Source organism: Lonchura striata, chromosome 9 (assembly GCF_046129695.1).
Source record: "Lonchura striata isolate bLonStr1 chromosome 9, bLonStr1.mat, whole genome shotgun sequence".
NCBI lineage: Eukaryota > Metazoa > Chordata > Aves > Passeriformes > Estrildidae > Lonchura > Lonchura striata.
This window is the reverse complement of record NC_134611.1, coordinates 15,295,981-15,318,134: the sequence shown is the minus strand read 5'-3', so window position 1 is coordinate 15,318,134 and position 22,154 is coordinate 15,295,981. Positions and strand designations below refer to the sequence as shown.

Below are 22,154 nucleotides of genomic sequence, written 5' to 3'. Positions count from 1 at the left end.
AGAAATTAGCATGTGCTTAAATGCTTTGGGTTCTATTCCAAAACACATGAAAAAATCAATGCTTTTATCTGGTTTGGGATGAGGCCCCTGCTAAATATATCTGGGGCTAAACATGAGCTGAGGTGTTTTGCTAAACAAGTTTCAGAGAGAAATAAAGATTTCACAGAGGTCATTATTTTCTGTCTAAGCACTTAAATGCCACTGGCCCATCCGAGACAGTGAGTTTCAAACAATGTAAGGCAGAAGCATTTGGACACCACAAGACCAACTTCTGGAAGAGTCCTGAGTGTAGCAGCAGATTCTATTGTAAATTCTGGATAGGTTCTGGGCTTGAGCTGCCATCCTTGTTTGTTATCATCTGACTATCTGTGTTCTCTGTGCTTCTGATTTTAATTCACATGAACAGGAGTGACAGAAAATGTGACCCTACAAATCCTTAACTAGAAAATATGGGTCACAACTTTCAGCCATAGAGCTCAAATTAACAATGGTTCTGAAAAATTTTTGTGGTTTTATATAAATGCCATGACTGTCAGAGCCATATCAACCTAAGTCTCAACAAAATATTTCAAAAGGCTTCACAATATGAAGCTATGCTGTAATGTAATTCATTACCAAATTATTTCCATACAGTTTCTAAAAGAAAAAGGTTTATAAGAATAGAAAGCTTGGTAAAAGTCTGGTAAAATAGATATGAAAACTGTATTAACAGTGTAAATATAAGTTCAGAGTCATCCATCTATTTTCACTGCAGCTTTAGATATTTTGTTTAAGGCTAGAATTCCTGTATGTTAAACAATCAAAAAAAAAAATACAACTAAAGACAACACAAATGAAAAACTAAAATAAATATTAATTTCTAGGTGCAAGTAAAAGGTCACTTGCAGCTTATTTTCGGACATAAACCCAAAGGTACACTATGCTTCACTTGTTCCACTACTTGCCTAAAATCCATTTCCTTAAAGGAGAAAAAAAAAAAAAATCCTTCATTCCTGTGAATCAATGTTTAATTATAGCACATTTGACTCTAAGTCCAAGAACCAGTTCTGCAAAAAATTACAAGCAGTGCTTTAAAGATGATGTCTGCATGGCTTGGCAAAGAATGTAGACACCTTTATTTGTGATTTCTTGTCACCATAATGACACCTTTTTATTTCAGGTAAAATCTTAGAAAAGAGAAAGAAACTAATTGATCTATAAGTATCTAGACAGGGCAAGGTGAAAAAAGGCTCAGCTTTTCAGGCTTTCTAATCCTGAATCTATCACCTGGGTTTGTATTTTGATGCTATTACTAATGCTGAAGATTACCCAACCAGCAGTCCCTTTGGTATGACGTCAGATCTAGCATGAGAAATGTAAGAAATGTAAGAATGTAGTTTTACCAGGAAACAAGACTGCTTTAACTCTGCACGTTCCTATGGACAGCCCATGCAGGTGGGCAGGCACTAGTGCAAAGGAGCTGCCTCAGGAATGGAGGCTGGCAAAGGTGGCTCCCACTCACCCCACATCTCTCCTTCTGCCCCTGTGCTCAGCCAGGCAAAAGGGGCCCTGGTGTCTGACAACAGCAACTGAGACATCCAAGCCTCTCCCCTCCGCCAGGAAACAAAGGCAACACGGCCCTTGCCCAACCCTTGGCCATATGCATGCTCCGGGGAGGCCAAATTTCAGAATATTGGAGTCCCACATCAGGTAGAGCACTTACAGTAAAATTGTGGTGGAACAGCTCAGGAGATGTCACTGAAGCACTGAAATCATTTCTTTGCATGCACAATTCAAAAAGTCTCAATAAAGCTTATTTACTTTCCTGTCTCTCAATTCTCCCTTCTCAGTCTCTCAATTTTTCCACTTCTGTGTTTATTGTTCTTCTGTCATATTCTGAAAAGCTCCACATCATACAGGCAGGTAATGCCAAGTAGAAAGCTGCACTTGAAGACCAAAGTATCTAACTGCAGATTGCAATTTTCCAAAAGAGGTGGGTGAAATAAAATTATTGTTTTAAATGAAGGCTATAGCTAAAGACAACTCACACCCATGGGAGAAGAGTCCTATGAACACACATCTCATTAAAAGTTGCTTCATCCAGACCATCATCAGCCATGAAGACCTAGAAATAACCTAACACAGTGAGTAAGAAAACAGACTGTACTGAAAACATAACTTCCTAAAAATAATTAAGCAAAGAAAACAAATTCATTACCACTGATGTAAACCCTTCAAAGCTCTGGCAGACTGAGGTTTCCTGCTCTGCAGCATGATATCCAAGGCTCATTGCAAAGCCCTGTTTATCCAACTGCATTTCTCAGTAGTTCTACCTAATTAACAGTTTGGCAATGAAGGAGGCAATGGGGGAGCGTATATATGTAAATACACCAAAAATATGCTAGGGAACATTAAATGTGTAAAATCAAGCACTGAAAATTTAGGGAAGTGTCAGAATTAGAACTGCTATGCAGCCCTAATTGGGCAACCTTGTGTGCATGCACTATGATACTATCTTTAATTACCCGACCACCTACTATTTTTTCCACTGGACCCCTGCCTGCACTGACTGACATAATGAGCAGCTACTCAATGCCTTTGTTTTCTTGTTATTAGTCAATGTGTCCCCATGCCTCATTTATTGAGCATTATTCACACCCTGCTCTGAGACTTATTAATTTCTGCTTGGGCTGTCATTTGGTAGCTCCTCCCTTCTCAAATACCATTCTAGAGAGAGACAGGAAAAGATTGTGTTAGCCTTTCCAACTAAAGAGGTCTGAGAAACTTAAGTGAAAGTTAAAATTTAAATTAAGAAGAATACACTCAATGCCATACAGAATCTGAAGTAATTAGAATTCTTTGGTAATTTGTATGTTGAAATAGTTTTCATCGACTTGAGCTATCTCTGTGCTTCATAAATCAGACCCAAGAGTCTCAAACTAAGCATTCAGAAAGTAAACACACACAATTAGTAAAAACATGGCTTGATTAGATGGAATCACATGGAAATTCTGTAACAGAGGCAAGAATAAAATATAGCAGTAGTGTTAACACTTGACTGTGACAGCCTTGCCCTCCATTCCTGAAGTGTCCCGGCTCTTTCACACTTTTTCATTTCTTCAGCAAATGAGGCAGTAGTCCTATTAACTTCTTTATACATTTCTACCCAGCACCAGAAATGGTGAAATCTGGACAATTAATGAGGCTGAAGTTGTCCCACTCTTCAGAGCTATGAATACATCAAGAAATTTTGAATCAAAAGTGGACAAGTAATTTTATTTAGTGATTAACGATTAACCAGGCATTCCCCAGTTCCTGAACATTGACTTTGCAAACCTACTAGTATTATGTCAAACTCAAATATACAAGAGGATATTTAAAAAGCCAAGAAATCTGTTCTCAGCATGAGAGTGACACCTGTGTTGTTCAGCAGAGGCAGAATCTGCCTATTCTCCAGAGAGATTTCAGTCAGTTGAATTACCACAGCACTAATAGCAGCATCAGAACACCACTCTCTTACTTCAATAGCCACACTATTTTTCCTTTGTAATTATAATGTTACAATTGTTATTGGGAAAATATTTTTCCAACTAGCTCTAGTGAAAATATTTCCTCCTGACCAACTAGTATGTCATTAAGAAATAAAATATTCATATTAAAGAAGCATCCAAAATTTTTTGTCTAACAGATAGTCATCTTCCAAAATTCATTATGTAAACTAATTAAGTGGTATTTATCAAGACTGTGTTCTAAACTGCTTTTTGTGTCTGTCACCCACCAGTTTTCCATTTGGCAATACAAATTATTCCCTGGACATACAAGCCCACCACCTCAAATGCAAGGCAAAATAAAATGTCTGGAGTTTTGGACTCAGGAACCCTGAGCTGTGGTCTGCCCCACTCCTGAACTGCTTTATGTCTCAGGCAAATTACAAGCTTGACTATTTTAGTATTATTGAAGAAAAGCTCCTCCACCTCAAACCTCTCCACAGGGAACACTGTGAAGGTGAAGTATTCAGCATGGTCCATTTAGAGAATTATCATGCCCCCTCCTATTTGCTCCCTGAACATGGGGATCGGTGGAACAAGGCCTCCAACCCTCCAGGTGTGTCTCTGCAGGGAATGGGGAACAGGCAGGCAGATCAATTCCATGGAAGCCCAGCAGGGGAAATCTGAGGTATTGGCATGTGCTCCATCAGTCAAATTTAAAATTAATTAAAATTTCTTTTTGTAAAGTCCTTTTAACTTGCTGTGGATTTAGCTATCAGACAGCTCTAGACATTATACAAGTAAATACAAAGTTCCCATAACCGTGTGATGGATAATGCCTTTCTCAGGTGCTCAGTTTCTGTGCACAGCAGGTGCTGAGATATTAGAATTTAAAATTCAAAATAATTAAAGCTAAAAATCTATGCAAATATATGTCCTAGAAGAATGATTTCAACTGAGTATTCAAAGTATAGAAAGGCCATTGCAATGCTAGTAAAACACAATTAGCAAGTGACATAGCATTTACTTATTAATTATATTTCTTTTGTACCAACGCTTACAGAAAATGCAGCAAAAAAAAATTATAATCAGCAAAAATCTTCTCTGATGACAGGTGTTTTCTCCTATTAGTTCTGCAAAACATATGAATCCTAAAAGAACGATACTTCCTTTCAGTTTTGCCTAGCAGTGTGTATAAATAAAATGTTAACTGCCAGGACATAATTTTCAGTATGCTTGTCTTACTTCAGATGTGTGTTTTCTGTTTGGAGCACAGCTGTTCATATTTCCCAACATGAGCTTCAGTGCTGTAAATATCTTCTCTATAGAGGGCTACTTTCCTAAACTGCTGCACAGGGGCCACATGCACAAATTGTGTTAGAGCTAATGTAAGCTGTGTGCATGCAAATCCATGCACAGCACTCAGAAAACGCAACCACGGACCTTGACCCCAATGCTTTGTCAGTGAACCAGAATTGCTCTATTTAAAGCTGTGGCTGTGACATAAATCAGGTTTTTCAAAAGGTTTTTATTCAGCTAAAAGAACTCATTCTGGGATAAAATTTAAATAGCTCATGCTGCAGAACTGTATTAATGAAGCAAATTACTCCCAGCAACCTGGAAAACAAAATAATTTGGAAACTGAAGACTGGGGTTTATAGCTACATTTTTTCAACAGTTAGAGCTCTGTGCTGTGTTAAGCTCAATTTCTTCCTTTCTAAATCTCAAAAACAAGTCCTTTGCCTGTCAGCATAACACAGCTGGCAGCACTATTGCCTCTCCACTGGAAGGTCAGGGATTCACATCTCTGACTGAGACACGGGCTCGTGTCCAATGCTGGCACTGCGCAGAGGTTTGGGGGATGTCTCCGCACAGCTCGAGCTGCCCGCATGCACCAGAGCAAGGTCACTGCTGCCCATCAGTGGGGACACCTGGGTGAAAGGTAACATTTCCATGGCCATTTCCTCAACAGCAGCCCATAAGCACGATGGCTTTAAGAAATATTTGCTTCTAACAAACAGCTTTGAGTATCTGAGACTCTTTGGAAGGAATTGTTAAACAAAATAATAGAAATCCATGGGGTTATCCAAACCACTCCAATGGTATTTCCCTCCTTACTCTGCAAAGCTTTCCTTGTTTAGGAGAAAGGGCAGACTACTTCTAAGAACAACGAGAGCATAGAGTTCAAATACACATTATTACATTTTGTACAGATGGAGCATATCTTGTACAATTTTAGAACCATGGATTCACAAATTTCTAGTTTTCTGATGGAAAATTTGCAACAATAATTACCAAATTAGGTATATTTCAGTCAGTCTGAAGCTTTAGGAAGGGGGAGAAATGCAAGAAGCATGAGCATGGGAAGTAAAAGATACTTCTGCACCACTTTTCTCTGAGCAGTCAGGTGGATTCTATGGCTGGAGATGAAAGTGGTGGCTGGTGGCCACCTACCCACTCTGTGCTCTGGCTTTGTGTGACTACAGGGACTGAATCTGATGAACATACATGGGTACTTTTTCATCTCTTACAGGATCAATCTATATTATAAGATCAAGAGCAGAAAGAAAGAATGGCACAGCTCCTGATGAATGTGAGGCTGTTGCTCTGAAGGCAGTGAAATAGCACATCTTTGAGTAAGGGCTAGAACAATACAGAGATAACCCAAGAGAGTGCCATGGAAGCAGGGCTACTGTGCCTGGGAACCTGGGCAGTCACTGAAATCTCCCTCTGTGATCAAGGATTTCATCTATTGCTCCTGGACTACAAACAAGTAAAAAGATTCCTCTTCTTAGTTTGTTTTGTTATTAAATCAGACACTGTCTAAAACAAAGACAAGCCAAGAAAGCAAACTTTGGGTACAACAAGAGATTTGATTAAAAAGAAAAAAAAAAAAAAAAAAAAGAAAAAAAGAATCTGAATTGATTTGAAGGCCAGAAAGAAATTATGAAATATGTTTTTCTTTCCAAGAAAGCCCTCACAAGTAAACTGAGAGGACTTGCATCATTTCAGGTATTAATACAATAGAGCTCTTCACTGTGTTAACTTGAGAAATCCTAGGGAAGTCTCAAGAAAGGAAATATGTTGCCTTATTCATTCATGTGACAGGAGAAATTAAAAAAAAAAATCAGATAAAAACCAATATTGGACTAAAGTTGTATTTGACCACAACTCGAAATGAGAAGCAAAATGTAATATATACATAGTAGATAGTGGAATAAAATTAAGCATACAAATAAAATTGCTGCTTCTATAAAAATAAGAAATACACCTATACTTAACATCCATCATGGGAAAAATTCCAGTGAAGTTACAATTAGATTTTGAGGGTAATTTCAGCAGCAACCTATTTCATTTCTGTAACACTATAATGATTTCATCAGTAACAAATTCTCTAGGTAGTATCACACTGGAAAGTTTAAGGATGGCACCATTAAATAGCATCCATAATTGTTACAATCAACTACATATTACACAAAAGGGTGCATTTCCAGATGACTGTTAAATGTACCAATTTACCAGATTAGCATTTTGCTGAAAGAAACACTCAGAGCCTTCAAGAACCTATTACCTATGGACCAAAGCTCATGTCAAGTCCATTTTCTGCTGCAAAAATAAGCTGGGCATTCTTTCACAATAGAACTTACAGTACAGCTGAAAATATTACTGATTACTGTGTACTGTTCTGTTATGGAGGGGCAAAACATGGGGGTTATAAATGCCTCTGAGAACAGGGCTGGGTTAGCTGATAATGCTGAATATCTGCAGGTGTTTCCTCACCTTGTTCAGGCTCCTTTGCTCTTATAACTATTGCATGGAGCTGTGACCTGTGCTTGGCAAAGGCTGACAGGATTTGGGCTGTGAACCTGACAAAACAGGTACCTTTTTAACAGGAAAGGAATCTTGCAGACACACACACAGGTTCCACAAAGCACGAGGACCCGAGGTTTCACTGCAAGTGTTACTGGGACCAAACCTAACCATGCCATCAATAAACAGCCTTCTCCTCTCAAAATCACCACAATCATTAAATAATAGACACTGCCTCTGTATTGAGCACTTTTAAAAATCATGCTATTTCAAACACAAAACAGTAGAAGAACTCTTGGACATCTTTAGGTAGAAAACTACTTCATTGCATCTAGAAATAACCAATGGTTGTATAGAGAGATAGATACTCATATTGGAAAAAAATGAAAAAACTACATTCATGAATCATCTAGCAATTTAAAAATTCAAACAGATTTTAAGATGTATTATGCAATAATATCTACTCACACATCTAACACAGAAATGCCTTTTAGTGATATGTAGTTGCTAAAATTATATTTATGTTTATAAAGATCTTGCCAGACAAACTAGATTTTTCAAAGAAAAATGACATGCTTAGTGAGTAAAGGGAAATTACTAGAGGCATTCTTCCATTTACTAAAGATGGATAAAAAGACAGCTTTTCAGGAATTCAGAATAGAGCTTCCTAGATAATTGAATAATTAATCTGAACATACAAGAAATACAAATGTATATACAAATCAAGTGTTCTGAACATAAAATGAAGGTCTCATTTCTTAACAGACCCATTCTGTTATTCCATTATGAAAACCGTTCCTCTAATGAACAAGGGCATTTAAACTGCAAGAACGTTACTGCAAACTGAATGGGAAAAATTAAGACCAAAATCCTGTTTTCAAGAACAACTTAAACCACTGTAAGATTTCTGATACAGACTGAAACAAACTAAGGAGGAAAACCCCAACAAACCACAAACCAGCCAACCAACAAAAAAACCACTTTGTCTTTTAGTGTAATGCCTTTTTAAATTGGCCTCATACAACACCATATTTGTGATCTTTTCCTTGCTAAATCTGCCTTATTCAGGAGAAAATAAATAGTATTTGCAGAAATAGTGCAAAAGCATGAGGAAAGTAACATGGTGGGCATCACCTTTGAAAGCAATTAAGTGATTCATCTCATGGAAAAAGATTCAAGACATGTTATGAAAAATAAATCCAAGGTAATTTGTTATCTAGAAACAGAGGGACCATGGGACCATGTTATATCATCTCCTCTCTTCATTACAGCTCAATCCCATACTGAGTTCTAGGAAACTGAACACCAAGAAGTAAGGAAAAAGTCGGCTCTTTCTATGGATTATTTAGGAAAAATAAAGAAGCATTTTGCTTGATAACATGGTGATGAAGATGAAACTGCAAGTGTTCATACACACTGGAAGAAAAAAGAGAACTAGAAACATCTAAGATCTTTAAAGAAACACAAAATAAAGAGATACAGACAGCTGTAATACTTGCCATATCTCAATCTCAGAAAACACTCAAGTGGTACCACATGATCTTCTAAGGGATGTGGGTAAAGGCCCAAGAATTGCAATTATAGCAGCTGGCAGGTTAAAATCTGAGATAACATGGAATATGGGTCAATCATGTACTAGCAGAATGATGAGTGGCCAATTGGCTTCTTTCAGCTCGAGATTTCTTCTTTTTTTTTTTTTTTTTTTCAAATGAAACTATTTAGCATACTGAAAGTAGCAGAAAAATATATGCATTATTCATGCTATTTGTGGCAGACAAGCACTGTAGTTTCAGAGAACAGGACTGGAAGTAATACCAGAGGAAACAGAGACCTTAGAGGAAGACACTAATCTCAGAAGACTCAGAGTGTCACTGTAATTTTTTTTAAGGGCTCTGTTATGGTAATAGTTATGTTTGCAGAAAATTATTTCTGCGCTATTCAGATAAACAGCCTCACAGAAGGCCATTTCTTCCCCAGGAAATGAAGAGTGGATAACACCCACCAGAATGGGAGCAAGCCATTTAAGAGCAAGTGGAGGGAGCTGGTTCCTATGTTATTATCAACAGCCTCTACATAACAAATGATCAAATGATTTAGATTTTACAGCAGAACTTACCTCACACTGCAGCCAGCAGAGGTGGTAACTAATTTTAAACAGGAAACAATATCAGCCCTGTCTATTGCTTGAAAATGACTTCTCATCTACAATTATCTGTCAGTTTTGCCTTCTCATTTTCAGCTATCACCAGCCCCCATACCTACAAAAGTCCTTTCTCCTTGATGCTTATGCTCAGCTCCAAAATAATTTATTAGGAGTTACACGTGCTTATCAAAGACAGACAGGATTCATGCAGAAATTAATGGCAGCCTATGGAAGTTGCTATATATCATTATATAATACATTCCAACACTGCTGTCACAGTATGTGGATTGCCTCATCCTTTGTCAATCAGAATGAAGCATTAGTGCAGTGCAAAGATTATTTTTGTTGTTGTTCTGACAATAAAGCTCTGGCTGTAATACAATGGTAATAAGGGATAATCTCTCTGGGATAGCAGATTCACAGTCATTTTATGACAGTCAATAGACTATAACCTTTTGATTTTTGAACACAACCACAAGTAACTTGATCAAAGAATGTTACTTGCTCTTCACAAACATGAATCCTTTACAAACATGATCCTGAAGCAGTGAAGAATACTTTGGTCTACATCAGCAGGACAGAAATGGAGGCAAGGTCATCAGAATTCCAGCCTGTTCCTCTGCCCACTCCTTTCTGAGTAAAAGATCAACACTAATCATCATTATTTGCCTTACAATAATGTCATCAGCTCCTCCGTTGTCCCTGATACTGATGGTGACAAGGCACATTCAACACCAAGGGCCAACTGGAGCAGAAATGAACAGGACAGCTCCAGAGCAACCTCACAAGCATGGAGGATCCCAAAGGATGATCCCACTACCTCCAAGACACTTCTGTGCAACTTTTTGAAGGTTTGCCATGGAGACAATTAATGAAGAAGCACCATCTGCTGTGTGTCTGAGAAAAGTGCATTTTTCTGGCTTCTACCTGGAAAGCCAGTTCAGCCTTGGAAACACTGAAAGGGTCTGTACTCAGCCTTTAGAAAACACTGACATGGCTTCGAATAAACTTTTTTTGAGCTCCATTTGAAAAAGCCATTCTAGTAAGGACATCAGAAAGAAACTTAAAAAGAACTCTGACCTGAGACACAACTTTGCCACAGGTTCTTTTGATTTGAAACCTATTTCCAGATGCTCTTCCAAAGTCTGCTACCAGAAGACTAGATCAATATATTCATCTTGAGGCCACATCTTGACTCCATCAGGAATCAAACCTTGAGCAGAATGCAGCAGTAGGTGGTTTAAGAACAGCCTCTTATCTCCTACATCACCAATCTATGCCTTCAAAGCATAAACAGTAATATATTTTGGGGGAAGAGGAAATCTGATGATCTAGTGAAAGAAATTATTTGAAGTAAAGGACAAGCCAAACTGGAGGGGAAGCTGAAGAAAAAGTCAGCAGTTTTGGATTGGTTCTAAAAAGGAAGAACTAATAGCAAATAGCATCACATTACAAATCTTTTACATGTTAGGAATAAGATGACACAAGAAACTGTATTGTAAGCTGGAAAGTGTTGATAAATCAATAAAATTAATTACACAAAAACATCTGAGAACAAAACTGTCATTCATTGATCAATTCCATAAGACACTGTATGTCATCAAATATAGGGTTATTGTTTTTACCTAAAGGCCAGACTTTATCCTTCACCTTGGTATTTAATTTCTACTGTAGGATATTTGCCAGTGCTGATCTAAGCTTTCTGTGTACTGCCCTGGAACTATGCTGGAGTGAGTCCTGTGCATGCAGTCAGGCATTTCATAGACATCTGAAGGCATCTGTGTAAAGCTTAGAAATATACTTTTTTAACTTGATGCACTCCAGAAATTATATTTTTCTCTTTACAAATGTGAATCCTAGGTACCAGCACTGAAAGAGGCAGAAAGGAAGGAGGGTAGTAGCATCACTGAATTAGAACCAGGGAAATCAACCCAAACCAACTTGCACTTTGGCTGGTGTAATACTATTATGAGACCCTTGAGTGCTCTTTTCAGTCTCTAACTGGAACAGAGCAGGTTCCATCCCCTGAAGTAATATTGATCTAAGAATGGTAGCATTTTCATCAATTTCAAATCCAAAACTCTGGGTCCTAATTACAAGAAACTCTTAAAGACAAATTCAAGAAGTGCTACTTCAAAAATGATGCTATTAGTTTCAGAAAAGAGGACTTGCCTGGTATGAAAAGGTAAAGGCAGCAATGTGCATCCCTGGGGTTGGGGATTAAAAAGGAGGATGAATTGTTGTTATTAAGAGGACAATCCCAAAATCACTCTAGTAATTTCTCTGCACTCATTTGGGGATTTTAATTTAACATGGTCTTTATTCATCTAATGGGCCAAATGCTTTCCTAACTGAGAGATTACTGTAATCTCTGACTAGCTCAATATGGAAAATATATCAATCAGAGAGAAAGAAAAATAAAGATGGAAGAAAGAAATCTTGCAAGTAACAGAGAACTTCATTTTTTCTCCCTCCCACCCCTCCCCATATTGAACTGGTCCTCATTTTAGGATGCAGCTGTACAGATACCATTTGCAATGAACTGTCCAACACTGGTGAGAATACAATTTATTGGTTTAGAGGTAGTTATACAATTATTTTTGATGAGTAAAAGATTTACAGCTACACCCACAGAAAATGTAGTTCCTTGGAACAAATACTGTAAGACTACTCTGTAGAGCTCTAAGATACACATACTGCCAGTATAAGTAATGCCATTAATGGGCATGAGATTTTTGATACAACATTCATACAGGTCTCTTACATACCAAATAATACATATTTGGCAGTATGGACTAATGTATTCAACCAGACAAGAGCAACTATCCCAAGAAAAGCAATTATTGCTGGTACAATTTGCATCTGCTCCAAGAGGGTCTCTGAGCTCATTTCTTTCTATGCAGCACTTACACCAGTCCACCTGTTCCATCCTGGTTTGAGAGCAGATAGCACAGATTAACAACTCAAATATGCATTTAAGGTTCACATTTTGATCTAACAAAAAGCCTAAGAGAAAACGCTCATGTGAATGAAACTTTCCATCCACTCAGAGAACCAAACAAAAGACAAAACTCTGCTCAAACTGCAGAGCCTCACAGCAGAACCTGGAGCTGCCAAAGGCAGGCTGTGACAGATGGCCACGGGAGCAAACTTGGAAAGCAAAGGCTTTCAAGGAAGATGGCTGTGGCTTTAAAGCTAAGCAGTAACTGGCGTGGCTGCCAGTGCTGGGAGCCTGTCTCCTGCGCGGGTGCAGCCGCTGGTTTCCATCGCACCCCACGCGTCCGAGCGCGGCTGGCACGCGGCTCCTGCGGGAGCTCTGGGTCAGCCCTGAGCTCTGCAGCTCTGCCAGAATAGCTGTGCTGGCAGCAGCTCAAAGAGCTGAACTCACTGATTGCCTCAGCCAGCAGGAAGCCCTTGTGTAAGAACGATTATAAGAGCAAAATTCCATTTTTAGCAGCTCTTTTTACTCTGTGGTGTATTTTGTACACCAGTACAAAGTGTACCTCAGCTGCCATCACCAAATCCAGAACTAGTGACACTCTGCTGCAACAGACACCTTGGATCTCTGTGAGAAATGGACTCCAAGTATAAACTCAGAAGGGTGACACTGGGCTTCTTTTGATGAAGGCATCCTCATTTTTAAACAGCAGTAGTGGGAGGATATTCAGGGAGGAGAGGAGAGAGCACTGCTCTCCCAGCTGATGAACTGGAACAACAAGGAGACACCTTGCCCACCACTTAATGCAAAACAGCCCATCCTTCATTTGGCAGCTATTTCTGACAAAAGCTGAAATCATGTCATGGTAACAAAAGTAAATTCTCATCCAGATTAAATCAGTAAGCTCCTCCTTCATCACCTTGACAAGCCTCACTCTCATCTGCTCATTACATCTTTCCTATTTTCCCCAGAGGTTTGGTCTCACTCAAGAATACTCCATTCACTGTTCTGGTCCACCTGCCATTCAAACTAAAACTAAACATTGCTGATAGAAATTTGCCTATCAAGTTAGCTAACTGCAAAAATCAGATTTTCTTCTGAAAAGTTTTTTCAGATTTTTTTCCAGATGATCTCCAGTCAATTTTCTTGGTATCATGTCTCTCATTTAGGGAGACATTGTTCACACTTTTCACATGGAGGACACAACTGGCATCTTCTCAACAGGGAGACTAACATTAGCTACTAGACCCTTACCCTGCAGCAGCAGTATAAAAAAATCCTCATGAAGGTGGAAGGAATCTCTGAAAATTACATATAACCAAGGTGGATGGCAAATCTTTGATACAAGCAACCTTCTGCGATATAACCTATAAACTCCATTCAACAGATCAATCCAGCCCATGACTGCAACACAGACATTTATTTCTACCAGCCCAGGTTCTTTAGGGATTGACTTTTGAAGGCACAGCTCACTGGCTGATAGTAATCTCTTCTCAAGTCCCATAGCCTTTTTTTTTTTTTAACAGAGCTGCCACACAGGCAGCACTGCTTGACTCATCACACTGAGGCTCTGTGTGGAGCAGATTTAATTCCTCTATATAGAATACTTGATATATTTATCCTGGCACTTGACTTTTTCCTCATGAGACACCATCAGAGTCGTGGCAGCTTTAAAAACCTAAGCTAATTCCATATATACAGAAGGAAAATGGCTGAGCTGGCAGGATTTGCTCTACTGAGGACACACTTTATCTGTGCTCCCTTCTCTCCTGTAGGTTTGTAACAGCCTGAGTAGTTTCAATTGGACCTTGCAGCTTTTTTGGATCACTCTCTCTTCTTCCAGGCCAAAAGAGGCTTGGAAAGAGGAAGAGGACAGTGAGGATTCTGGTGAGATCTATTTGTTCAGTGAAATCTATTTCTATAATAGATTATGTGCTCCTGGAGCTGCTCATTTGGTGGTTAAAGTCCTTGGCAGGAATTTTATTTCTGAGTGTGTGCCCATGGCTCACAGAGCCAGGAATGGGAGTTCTGGAACAGTAAGGAAATACAACAGGGGCAGGGGGACAGGAACCATCAACTCTCCATATGAACACCTCTCAAAAGTTTAACTTGCAATGTGATTATCATGTAAAATGTTATGTAACTAATCCTTTTGCAATACTTCCAAAGAAAATTGTTCCTGAAAATTTAGAAAATGGAAACAGAAAAATATCCAGAAGATACTGCATGTTTAGCTGTACTTTCATTACTATTATTATTACATTATTTCTGAGGCTGAAATAATGAGTAACTGTGCAACTGTGATAAAAAACCGTGTCTTAGAAGGGATATAAATGATAAATTGCTATGAAACAAATGACCTTTTACTACCAAAATATGCTGTGAATTCTTAATATCCTGTAACATAGAAGAAGATCCCAAAGGAAAAGACAGGATAGAAGTCATCTATGTGTCGGAAATTAAATACTAAAGTATCTTTCTGGCACAGGGAGCTTTGGCTGATGCAGCTTTTTAGCCTGTCTAGGACCCAGTTTCTCCCAAGAAGAGCATGACACCAGCATCTCTGGAGACAGCTGAACACACCATTCAAGTTCACAGTCTGGTACCCTCTCTTCTGAGATGAAACCCAAAGCTGCAATATTACTCCAATATTCTGCACTAACACTTCATAGTGTCATTTTCATCCATTACTAACAGAGGCAAAACAAACCTTCCCAGGTTGGTTGCTAGCTTTAGATTTTTATAATGTTTCTTATAAAATTTCAGTCTTTTTGAAAAATTTTTCTTCCCATGTTGGAAGAGGAACTAATATTAAAATATCAATCCCATTCTTTGCTTTCCTCATAATATTTTAATCTAGTTTTTTGAGTTTTGTAAGAAGGTGATATCTAATGGTTGGTGCAGGTCCACCTAATGATTACATATAAAACGTTGACAACCATGGTTTTGCTATTGTTGAAATTGTATGTGCCTTATCTTACAGCCAGAGACCACATCACAGCCTGTATTTCTGCATATTATGTTAATTTTCCTCTACATTTCAGGTAATTTTTTAGTGCACTTAATTTATTGTGTTTTAAAAATAATAATAAAAGGGACAACGCAAAGGTCTGTAAGCCTCCTGTTAATATTCATATCTGGGGTATTTCACTTGTGGAAACCTCCATTCATTTAAGCCAAGTTCTACTACAGAACTTCTGGCAAAAAGGGAAAAAAAGGAACCAGATTTAGGCAATCCAGTCACACATGTTTGTAGCTGTGAGTGCCACAAGTGGTGAGCAATTAATGCTTGTATCCAGATCTGCTCAGGTTAGGGACAAAATGCTATGGGATAATATGATCCAAATGTATTTCTTCAATATCAGTACAGTACTGGTGAGTTTTTCAGTTATGACAGGATTTTTAAGAAGTCTTAAGCGCACATTCCTTTTATCTAGTGCTCATCACTGTAATGCAGGATTCTTCAATGTTCACGACACAAAGGCTCTTTGCTCCCTCAGAATTCATTTCAGAGGAAGCCATTAGATCTCACAGCTGCAGTTTAATGTAGGGATTTTAGGTCATCTCTGAACTTACCCTTTTCCAAGAACAGTTTTAATCTTTGTTCAGTACTTGAATATACTTTTATAATTATGCTTCAAGTGTTATTGCAGCTATATTTCAGATTTTACATATGTAGGAAAATGCTATATTATTTTAATACTGACGGTAGAGTAAAAATCTATTCAATATTCACCTTTCAGCAAGCACAATCAAATATCCAAGAACACTATTAGACTTGCCTAGCATAAAGTTTCAAACTGCTAATGGATTTTAAATTGATGTCATAATGCTGCAATTTAAATACATGATGTTCATTAATTTTGCCAGAACTCTTTGTAGAGTAGGAGTGGTATGAAAGAAGGAGGAAGATTATATTTTCTCTACATGCTTCTTTTTATCTGCTTCCCCATTTTTGATATACAAAAAGAGTCATTACATCAGCTTGATGTGGGTGGGGGCTGAAGTTTATTCCAGTAGGTTTCAATTGGGTAACTACGATGGAGTTGTATAAAATTAATATTTTCTGAAAAAAAAAAATCATCAGGAATAGGATAAAAATAACTAAGACATAATAGTCATGACATTTCCTAAAGAAAGACTTCATGGGACCTCTCACCAAAAATCCATAGGCACAAAGTGGAGGAAGAAGAAATAAGGGAAAGAAAGGTCATCTTGTTCATACACCTCCTTCTCACTGAAAGGTCAAAATTCATGTATTGAGCAAGACAGCAATACTGCAAAACAGGCAGGCACAGCTTCCCACAAATCCCAAGGAGTCACCTCAGATGTGGATACTGGAAAGGGAAAAGAGCTCACATCACGGAAGGCTATTACAAGATCCTCTCCTACTGAGGGAAGTGAGGGTGGGCTCTGGATGTAAATTTTCTAGGTGAAGAATCCCCTATTTCAGAAATATCTCCAAAGTGAAACTAAAATGTGTCTAGACATAGTGGCCCAGTATATACAACACTTCACATCTATTTGTATTTCAATTCTAATGTATTTACTGTACATAAAGACAGTTTTCCCAAAGCTGTTGCTATGGCTACAAATCAAGGAAACCATAGCAACAACCCTGTATTATGTACAGCCTTAATTGTGGATTAAGTTGTATCTCTCTTTGCATTTTATATTAAATACTCCAATACCTCTAGTTTTAATCTTTTTTTTATTCAGACTTTTTAATAATAAAAATTCCACAATACTACAGTGTCAAGTCAAATACACAACACCTTGAAAAGTGTCTTTACAGCATTATTCTGATCATCTCTAATAACAGCCACATCATTTTTTTTCCTTGAGATAAACACTAATGTTCATATCATCATATTTCCTGATCTTTTTTAATACAAATGACTGACCACTACCACTTTAACTAAGTAATTGATTTTTGATCATCTCATAAGATTTTTGAAGTGTCATCCCACTCAGCCCTACCCCCAAAAAAAACCAGCTCCTCCTAACTTAAACTTTTATTGCTATAGAAAATTTTGGAAGATTGAGCCTTCTTTAGTTTGGGTTGGTTTTGCTTTTTCTTCAGAGAGTAAGTATGCAATAGAGACAGGAAAGGCAGAGAAGTAGTTCATTCTAGATTTTCTAGCTTCCCTGTCACTTCAGATGACTGATTGCCTTGGTGGCAAATTACCCTAATTCCTCTCATTTGTTGACCTTCTACTTCTAAGTATTTAAGTACACTGAGGAGTTGGCATGCAGCCAGACCTTGGAGTGCAGCCGGAGAGGAACAGGTAAAGGAGAACAGAGAACAAATGTGAAGAAAAGAAGAAGGATGTTAGAAGTGGCTGAGGAACAGGAGGGAGTGCTATCAGACAGCAGGAGACACCAGTGGGGTGACAGGATTCAAAGGAGAATATGAGCACATTCAACAAAGAATTCATTCAAAGAATTCTGCAAAAAGATTCCCTCAATGAAAGAGAAGATAAAAAGCCAAAATTCACATCTCTAAAAGCCTTCTCTACTATTTTCCCTTCCATCACTTTATTTTCTGATAATTCATTGTGGTACTGTTTCCTCACACCATTTGGTCCTTGAAGAGACATCAAGTGTCCCATTTTGCAAAAAAGCTTGGCCACATCTGTTTGAGGCATAAACCTGTCTCAGAGAGTAGACTTTTTTGCTTATCTTACATACCACAGCAGTACAAAAAACCTAGAAAATATCTAAATTTTAGGAAATTAGCAGAAATTCAATGCATTTGATACAATAAAGAATTTAACAATTGAGATTTTCTGGCTATACCAATACAAATAGTATACAAATGCTTATTTGACAAAGGATTATGTGTTCTAAAATCATAGTCTGAGAAAGCTATGAGTGTGAGTTAGGAACATGAGCTATGTAAAAGCTTTTCATGTGAGCATCACAACAAAAGTTACCTCGCACAGGGAATAATTAAGACAAAAGTTAGTGTATTTACAATAAGCAAGCCATGTTCAGGTTCTTCATTATCATTTTCATTAGCAAATATTAATGTAATCTGCAAATACAACAGGGAAAACAACTAAAATTACTAAGTTTAAGGAGTCCTTCATGACCCAAGGCAAATTGAGACAAATGTCTGACAAATCGATACCGGTCACCAGCTTTCAGGACATTAATTTCCATTTACTGTTAGAACTTCCAAGCGTGTTATCAAATTCAAGAATGAATTAAGGCCCTCACAAACTACTTCTAACGTCTGATGAAGGCAATGGTGAATAAAAGTGGGTTAGCATGCTCCTCTCCTCTCCAGTTATCAGTTCAGTCTGATAGTGATCAAGTGAGCATGGCAGCTCTGCCTCATTCAGATTCCACGCCTGCCGCTGTGGCAAGGACCCAGGGACATGCAGAACACGCTGCCCTCCCCTTTCTGAGGGATGAAGATGCTGGGTGAAGCCTTAACCCTTCTGAGCTCAACAGCACCTTTCATTCCTATCACTGGGACTAGGATTCAGATCTGAACTTCTCCTTTCAGGCACTTGTCATTTTCTGATTTATAGATAATGTACTTTTGCCTCCAAAACAGACTGCATCTTACAGGAACAATGATTAAAAGCTATGTATGCTTAAAAGAAGCTGCCTCCTAAAAATTGCCTCTTGCTCATTCTGAGTTTCTAACTAAACTCTAACACTTCACCCACTAAAGGTAGGATAATAACTAACTAATCCAATACACTTACAGGGTTGAATATAATGAAATGGTGAAGTATTTTCATTCTCTATAAAGCTGTTCTGTGAATGAATTTCACTCATTAATAACTGTAATTTTATAAAAAAAAACCCTAGCAGTTAATAGAAGACTGATAGTATTTCTCATGACTGACAGTGCTGTAACTGATCCCAAACTACAGAAAGAGTTCAATTTTTATGTTACCTTATTTTGAAAGATTCCATTTTACAAATATTACAGAGAGGAAAAGTCTGAAGAAAATGCACCACCACCACCAAAACCCAACAGTGGCACTAGAAATTTTGACAAGTAAGATACTTTAAAGCAGGAGTCCCTGTAAAACCTAATTTCATCAGACAAGTATTTTTATCACACAGCAAGTATTTTCCAAAGCAGATACACATCAGTGAGTTTTAAAGTACAGAATGCAAATACATACCTAGTTTTGAAATAGCTATCAAGTATTAATGCAATACTTCCAGAAAAAAACAGTAAACCTCTAGCTTTATACATTCACTAGACTCACATATGCTCATTTCATATATCGCTCCCTTTTCCTCTTTCATTCCCATACAAACAAAAATAAGCTACTTCCTCTTTGGGAAGCCCAAGCAAAATGAAACATTTTTAGGACCTTATTACAACAAACACAGGACAATTCCCTTTTGCATTAGAGGGATTGAAGGATTGAAATTAATCTGAAAGGTTTTCTTGTTTGTATGAACAAGTTTTCACTCAATAAAGGGTGATTTTGAGGTCAGTTCATTGCTCTCTCCACAGCAAACATGACAGAAATTTTTAAAATTTCAAAGGACATTTAAGTGGTAGCAGACTTCTAAAATAGCCACTTTGCTCAGAAAGACCCTTGTTCAGTTTTTACACTGGGCAGGTTGTAAGAAAGCATTAGATGAGATCAGAGAAAAATAAATCTACTGCTCCATTTTGCCAGGCTGTTACAAACAGGTCTTACCTCTTGTGTTTTTACATTTATATATCCATAATGAGTTTTCAGAGGCTGCCTTTGGCCATTAGAAAATGGGATCCACTTGACTCTGGTTTGTCCAAAGCAGTTTAGGATCAAAGGGAAAGTTACTTCATTTGTGAGACGAATGATGATGAGACAGAGGAATGCTGCAATGAAACTCACGGCAACAATGGATTTCCTCTGTAATGAAAAGAAGAAAGGAAATAAATTATTAAAATTGAGAGTCAGTTTTAATAAAAAAATACATATCTTCAATTGGAGGATGAAGGAAAAACACTTGAGAAAGCTTTATGTGAAATTATTCCTCTGGTAGTCACCTTGCTGCAGGAGCACAAGGAGACAGGTGACTGGATTGTTTTATTTAAATAAATTTGCATTTCAGAGGTTTGCAGAGTTTCTTTTAGAACCGGTTGCAAATTAGTCAGTTTTGCTCACAAAAAACAAAAAGCCTTTTTTTAAGGTTCAAAAAACATCTATCAACTTTAAATTTTATTTGCATTTGGAGTAAAGATTTTCTGTAAACATCCACACCAAAGTCTTCACTCAAAATCATCAGTTTTCTAGGGGTGACAACACACAAAAGGAAAATGCCATCTGCAGTGACACTACACAAAGTTTACTGGAAACTCTACCATCCTTACAGATCATTCCATGTGACAGAATTCATTCTGTAACTTTAAATACTTTAGATTAAATTGTTGGTGAAGTCAGCACCACATTCTGCCTTATTCCAGGTTCATGAATTTACCAAGCAAGGCATTATTATTTTGGACAAGAGGATCTCCATTGTTAATAATTCAACCAAGCCGGTAATTAGTCCTACCCTTCCACCTCTATCCTATCTAGTCAGCTGGACTGGAGAATGTAATCACAGAAAGATGACAACTTTTTCCTTGGGTAACCCCCCAGTCTGCAGGTGAAAGTAGGATGTTCTCCCTGTTTTTAGCTATTTTTTTTTTTTAATATTGCAGTCAATTACTTCTAGACAAATTACTTAAGGACAAATATGTCAGTTGGCATGTGTAAAGATTCTAGATATGATACTCTATTGAAAATATTATTTTCACATTTTCCCTGTAGGAATGAAACAATTATCATTTACATGTGTTTTTACTGTACTTTAATTACATTCTAGGTTTACCTAATTTGCCACAGTTTAATTACTCTACTGAAGGTAATTCTATCATTGTAAACTAACATTTACAGAAAATACAGAAGGAAAAGTATCATTTGCCTAAGGGCCTATACATAAGTATATAATAACATTTAATGCTGGATGACAGAATCTGATCACCCCAATTCCCATCTACCAGCCAATTCCCAACTAACCAGCACAGAACACATTTAACACCACTTATTTTACACGATGACAATAAGATCACACATGATGCCATGGTGAAGGCAATCTCTCCTTGCAACCAGGTAAGATGAATCTGTCCTTGCACAACAGTGAGAATCACAATGAGCCCGCAGCAAATTGGAAGGGATGTTATGATATTCCCACAAACAAGAGTTAACAAAATAATCCATTGCAGGGGTCAATTGCACGGCTCTGTGTTCTGATGAACTGGGAGGTTACAATTTCTAAGATAAAAGCAATGAGAGACTGGGCTGGAAAACTTAGGTGAAGGAGGTCACTGCGAGGAGAAAAGGAAGTGGAGGATGAAGAAGTATCGTGGCAGTGTGATTCAGTGAGGAACCTCAGCCAGCTAATGGCTGTGCAATGTAAAATTAAACCCAGCAAATCTTCAGAGGGCAGCGCAGCAGCCACAACCCAATCACAGCTCTCAGAATTCATCGAAGCCACTGCACTTTTCATCATCTGCATTAACAGATTTACATTAAATTGCAATAAAATGGCTGGGGAGCACTTCTGTGTCACTTCTCTTTGTAGCAGATGGAGTCAGAAACATTTAGCTATATATCAGAGCCTTGTAAGTGCTAAGAGCAGCCAAGATGTGCAGTGCAAGTGATAATCATAAAGCAATGAGAGGGAGCATGGATTAGTCATATTATTTATTGCAAATCAGAATTAAAATATTGCAAATATTTAAAGGGGAATCTAGAGTCTCATTCCACTACATAAGCATGCTTCAATCAAA

General features: G+C 37.8%; 1 protein-coding gene across 1 annotated transcript in view; it reads right to left on the bottom strand.

Annotated features, from left to right (window-relative positions):
• ST6GALNAC3 (ST6 N-acetylgalactosaminide alpha-2,6-sialyltransferase 3) overlaps positions 1-22,154 on the bottom strand; it is a 217,961-nt gene that overhangs the window by 96,954 nt on the left and 98,853 nt on the right. Inside the window, exon 2 of the mRNA XM_021527764.3 lies at positions 20,038-20,232. Within this exon, the coding sequence (XP_021383439.2) occupies positions 20,038-20,232 (195 nt within the window). The remainder of the gene's footprint in view (positions 1-20,037; positions 20,233-22,154) is intronic.